The sequence below is a fragment of the Triturus cristatus genome, chromosome 4_1, assembly GCF_964204655.1.
Source record: "Triturus cristatus chromosome 4_1, aTriCri1.1, whole genome shotgun sequence".
NCBI classification, from domain to species: domain Eukaryota; kingdom Metazoa; phylum Chordata; class Amphibia; order Caudata; family Salamandridae; genus Triturus; species Triturus cristatus.
The window spans coordinates 757,776,383-757,782,552 of NC_140585.1; the positions used below are offsets into that span (position 1 = coordinate 757,776,383).

General features: G+C 45.9%; 1 protein-coding gene across 1 annotated transcript; it reads right to left on the bottom strand.

The window, feature by feature from the left end:
- Positions 1-207: 207 nt before the first annotated feature.
- Positions 208-5,501, bottom strand: LOC146855493 (interleukin-17A-like). The gene is made up of 3 exons (XM_085650614.1): positions 5,164-5,501; positions 4,055-4,302; positions 208-790 (listed from the first exon to the last, which is right to left on the bottom strand). Exons 1-3 carry the CDS (start codon positions 5,194-5,196, stop codon positions 550-552), a joined length of 522 nt encoding a protein of 173 aa, XP_085506740.1. The 5' UTR covers positions 5,197-5,501; the 3' UTR covers positions 208-549.
- Between the last annotated feature and the right edge of the window lie 669 nt (positions 5,502-6,170).

The window sequence follows — 6,170 nt, forward strand, 5'->3', positions numbered from 1 at the left end:
GAGACTTAGTAGGACACACATTAATTCTTCAAAAATGTAAATAGATCATAAATACATGGATAGAAAAATAAATACATAAATATATCCAGCTCATAGTCCAAAAAATAGGAAGTTAACTTAACCACTAGAATTTAAATGGATACATTAGTGGACTTTCAGATTCAAAATCTGTCATAATCTGTCAAATAGTTTCCTAGAAATGTTCACTACGTCTATATAAAAAAGTATAAAACCCATTGTTGGACCATTCTTCTTAAGCAATTATAATTGCCAGTTAAATGGTGTCCCTTTAATATGACCTGAAAAGCTTCAGACATTTATATAAAGCTTTGATGAGGGCTGCGTTGCGTCACTGTCCTAGCAAGACTCAATGGAATGGATATGCCAAGAACTCACTGATAAGACTTGCCATTACCGAACCTTTCTGTTTCGGGTTTTTATGACTGTGGCGTTGATGTTAATCACATTTTGTTACGAGTCCGTCAGTGAAAAACGAGGACAGGTGTTGAGCAGATCTGAGGCCAGGCCACAGTCTGAGCCCACAGGGCCTCAGTATGAGGCATAGCTGATGGCAGCCCGGACACAGGTGCACCCAAGAGTGACCCATTGCTTCTCCAGCTTGTAACTCTGGCCGCAGCCCTTCGGCTCCCGGCGCAGCACAAGGATTTGGTGCCTGATGGGAACGGAGTTCAAACGAGTGTCCCTCCGCCCCTCATAGTCCAGGCACATGGAGTGAAGGCATTTGGCTTCCACGATGACCCCAGGCTTTCTGTCCACATCCGTATCCACACTGCAAAGAAAACAGAACAATGCAAAGTTTAAAGTGTTGCCGCATTACGAGACTTTCCTATTACATGCAAGAATACGGCTGTATATTACAGGTGAGGAGAAATATCAATCGTCCTGATTATCGTTTTTTGGTGCAATAAGACTTTAGGAAGGTGCTTTTGGCGATCCGTGTTTCCCTATTTCCTTTATTGTATTCAAACCTTCCTCCTTTGTACCTGCTTTTTCTTTAGTCAATTTCCTACTCCTTGCCTCCCTCTCCTTGCTTCCCCTCTTTGCTTTACTCTACTGAATTCATCGCTCTTTTACATCTCTTACCTTGCCTCCCTCTGTATTCCCTTCCCTATTTATATACCATTTTCATTCCTTCCTTCCCACCTTTCTTCATCTATGTTTTTCATTCCTGCTTCCCTTATTTCCCATTTGCCTTTCTTTCTTCCCTTTTTTTTATATATAGCTCAAATGAATGGTATTTTGTAACCACCATATCTGGCCCTGTTTTTCACGGTTTCATCTCTATAGAAGTCGGCAATTTAATCAGAAATCTCATGTGATAGGTTAAGGGCTTTATAATAAACTTGGCTTACTATTCTAGTCCAAATTCAGCCACCTGAAAGAATGAAAGCAATGGCCCCCAAGGTAGGGGTTATCAGTCTGTGCAAGCTAAGCTGGCAGATGCGCAAGGCATGACCACGCACTGCCAGCTGTGGGCCACCACAATGTCTCTGCAATTAGAAAATGTTGTACGCCATGGAGTGGAGTGACGAAATGCTATCACTTTACTGGTCTGAAGATAACAGACCACCTAAGAGATAGAAATGTTAGAAATAATAATATAATCATATTTGCTAGACACCACAGCCCACCCCATTCAGCTATATGGCTCTTAGTAAAAGATACTGCGAATGCCCAACCTATATAACCTCAATGGTCATTTATGAATTGTTGTGCACCGTGTGATTTTATAGGGAAAAAGTAAACATCGACTCGTTACTTTACGATCTCTAGCGAAAGAGCTTTCCACGACTTCTAGCAAGGGAGTTCAGTGAGGAACGTGTGTGGGCACCTCTGTGTGTTTGTTCATTACAAGAATTACTGGGAGCAGTACAGAGGCAGAGTCTTGAGACCACCAGCTACTGATGTGCAACAGAGGGTCAGTCAGTGAGGTATGCTTTGTGCTTCATTGTTGAAACCACACTTCCTTTATGCTCAAGTCTAATGCCACTTTCTGCTGCACATATATGTATCTGACATGATTTCGATTTCTAGATTTTCACAAGCACCAGAATCAAACTAGGGGCGGCTTCCCCAACTTCTGTATTCAGTTTCCTTATCACCTCCAGTTGGTACAAAATAAGAGCCTCTGTGGAGAAGACAAGGATCCTGCCCATGGGATCCTCTGTGCATGGAAAAATATCAACATTAATGCGGAGAGCTGAATGTGAACTGTAGACCCAGAAATGCCTTTCCTGTAACTTCATGGAATCCCTGGGATCTCGACCTCTTCTAAATACTGATCTTCTGACTGTGCATTAGTCTTGTCTCTTCCTCCTCTCTTCCCATCCAGCTGACACACTGCTGCAAGCCTCACACTGCTGCACGCCTCACACTGCTGCACGCCGCACACTGCTGCACGCCGCACACTGCTGCACGCTGCTGCACGCCACACAGTGCTGCATGCCTCATACTGCTACACGAAACACTGCTGCACGCCACACACTGCTGCACGCCACACACACTGCTGCATGCTACACACTGCTGCACGCCACACACTGCTGCACGCAGCACACTGCTGCACGCCACACACTGCTGCACGCAGCACAATGCTGCATGCCGCACACTGCTGCATGCTGCACACTGCTGCACGCCGCACACTGCTACACGAAACACTGCTGCACGGCACACACTGCTGCATGCCACACACTGCTGCACTCCACACACTGCTGCACGCCACACACTGCTGCACGCCGCACAATGCTACACGAAACACTGCTGCACGCCACACACTGCTGCATGGCACACACTGCTGCACGCCGCACACTGCTGCACGCCACACACTGCTGCACACTGCTGCATTACTCACTGCTGCATGCTGCATGACACTGCTGCATGCAGCACACTGCTGCACGCCGTACACTGCTGCACACCGCACACTGCTGCACGCCGCACGCCGCTGCACGCCATACAGTGCTGCATGCCTCATACTGCTACACAAAACACTGCTGCACACCGCACACTGCTGCATGCCGCACACTGCTGCACGCCACACACTTTCTGCACGCCGCACACTGCTGCACGCCGCACACTGCTGCACGCCTCACACTGCTGCACGCCACACACTGCTGCACGCCGCACACTGCTGCACGCCGCACACTGCGGCACTCCACACACTGCTTTTATGCGAGTTTATGCTACTGACATTGTAAATGACAATGCCTTTTATTTGTTTTAAAACCAAAACATAAATAAAAGGCATTGTAATTTTACAATGCCAATAGCTCAAACTCTTATAAATGCGAGACCTATTGCATTGCAAATGCTTGTTTTAGTAGATTCTTAAAAATAGCAGTGAGGATGTGGCTCTAATATGTAAATGACCACGGAGCATCATTTACTGGAAGACATTGATGTGACCTAAAAACAACATGTTAATTGGAGGATTAATGTGACGGGTATGGGGAGGCATTCATTGTTTCACTTCTACTCCTCACCACAGCAGGGGCTTCAAAAAAGTGGCTTATCTAGCCCTTGGTGGCACTGCCCAAGCTGCCTTTGCGTGCCTATTACCAAATATTTAAAATGACAACTAATGGATTCTTAAGTTGAAACATTTCTCAAAGGAAGTACACATTGGCCATGTTTAGATAAGGGTAAACATAATTTGCCATGATTCCGGAACACTGCATGCCATTACAACACGGTTGTTACAATGACTGCGTTGTTACAACGCATGCCATTACTCTGCAAGTCGGAACAACGACTTGCTCTAGGGGTCAGAAGGTGTTGGGTTTAAAATACAACACCTTCCCTGCTGTTGCACAGACTGGAGTTGGAATAGTAAATTATACTATTCCAACATCCAGCGCCCCCCCAAGAGCAATTCGTTGTTCCGACTTGTGTCGTAATGGCATGCGTTGTTACAACGTGGTCGTTGTAATGACCGCGTTGTAATGGCATGCGTTAAAAAAGCATGCGAGGTAACGTGGCATATTCTTAGATAAGATGTATCAAATCAGATCCTGTAGTGTCAAGAGCTGTGAATCCGTACCTGTACGCCCAAGGTGAGAGTGATCGGCTACTGATGTCTGCCATCATCCTGTCTTCAGCTCCAGCGTCAATGGCCCGGAGGTCAATTTTGGCACTGTGAGGGAACCTGGCACTCCCTCTACCAGGGCACCTGTCTCTGGTCTTCGCTGCCAGGTCTCTTTCTGGATCATTTTCATGAGACTGCTCTTGGCCAAGATATTCGGTCGGAAGTAAAATTGCTGGGGAACAAAGGGCCAGTAGTGTGATGGCCTGTAAGGAGAAATGAAGAAATACGAATGTTAAAGTAATAAAGTGGCAACCTTTGGTCAAGTACAATTTGGCAGAAATAATTCTACTATTATTATAATACAAATATCATCATTTTGCGAAAGAATGATACGACGTTTGAATTGTCAGAAAAATGCTTTTATGCTGTGACACGCTGCCACTGAATGCTGTGTGATGCAAAGCTATACTATGCTAAAAGTATTTCATGAAACATACCTTTCAATGTCCCTTCAGCGCTCTTGGACACCATGCACCAATATCTGCCTACTGACAAGGATATCTATCCAGTCTGCAGCATCCCACCTATTAGTAGAAGCCGGTTCTAAGAAACCTGTATCTAGTCTCTTAAAGTGGAAACGTCTTCTGTCAAGAGCAGTTGTGTGAGGACTGCAGAGTGTCCTACTCGTTCCCTGTGTGATGGACATACACTTCGTTAAATGACGCAAAGTGAAAACACAACACAACACTCCCCAACTATCTCCCTTTTTCCTAAAACAGATAACATCTAGAGTTGTTGCTAGTTTTGTATTTAGATTTTTAGAACTTGTCTCCAGTCGCATAGAAAGAGTTGCTTTGAAAAGACCTCAATGCTTTTCTATTGGGCCATATCCCTTACAGACACTGCTGTAGCCTGACCTGCTAAGCGCCCTCACGCCCCATCACCGCAGACATGGAATAGCAGCACGGCTTCGAGGTTCTGCTAGAAAGGTTTCACCCAAGATCACACACTTATTAAGTGGCCAAACCAGCTGCTGATGAAAGAATGTGCAAACCTTCGGCATACATATATGCTGAAAGCAGATCATCGTTTTGCTATTTCATAGAAGGCAAAGGGTTTCTTACCACAATGGAGCATGCTGAGGTCCTGAAAATCATTCTGGTCTTCTGGGTTTCTATGGCTCGTCGCTTCCTCGGTCTGGAGCTTTGAGTCTCTGCCTTGGGAACACTCGTTCACCCCATTTATAGGACTTTTCAGGGCGCCCGGGCTTTCCATAGTGAAGTGCCTCTTGGTTCACCCGCTTCCAGCTGACTTTCCCCCTGTGTTACTCGTTCTGGCCCTGGGTCTTCCCTTCATTCAGGAAAGTTTCTTTCTACCAGTTGAGAGACAGGGAACATGGGTAAGTGAGGAAAGCGTAGCTCCGACTTCCCGTTCGCCGGGATAACCTGGCGACAGCGCACGAAAAGGGACTTGGACTGTTCTTTCCTCGTACAGTATAATTTATGATTTTGCTCTGCCATTCACTGCAAGTCCGCCGGGGGTTTCTCTTCCGTATCGGAGTATTTACCTTTGCAGCACGCGCACACCGGTGATGTCATCACATCCCTCAATGTAACAGGCTCACAGAAGCAGCTCTCCACAGCTCCGGCCTGCCTCACGGTTTATACTCTCAACTAAAACATGTCCTGAACAATTACTTTCATTTCCAGTTCCGCCTCCTGTAAAGCCATCTAGTATTAACAGTGGATTGCATTTACCTATGCGCAAATCCAATCCGCATGAGTAAATCCGGCTGTGAAGCTATGATTAGCTGCCTATTTTTGGGGGGATAATAGTTATTCTTTGCATAGTATTATAGTAACTGACAGTTTAGTAGCTGAAAGCAGGAAAAGGTATATAAACTATGATATCTGTGGGGCAGGAAGGAGAATCTGGCCTCGCTGAGTGAGTAGTGGGAATACTGAAATGAAGGAATGCAGTAGGATAGTCTGCTTGGATGCACAAATTACATTTTAATGTGTAACTGCACACCTGCCAACTTGAACACAAATGTTACCGTTTGAGGACGGGGGCGGGACCTCGTGCAGAGAAGTACCTAAGATGCACGTTTGAGCCCCACCGTGGACCCAGC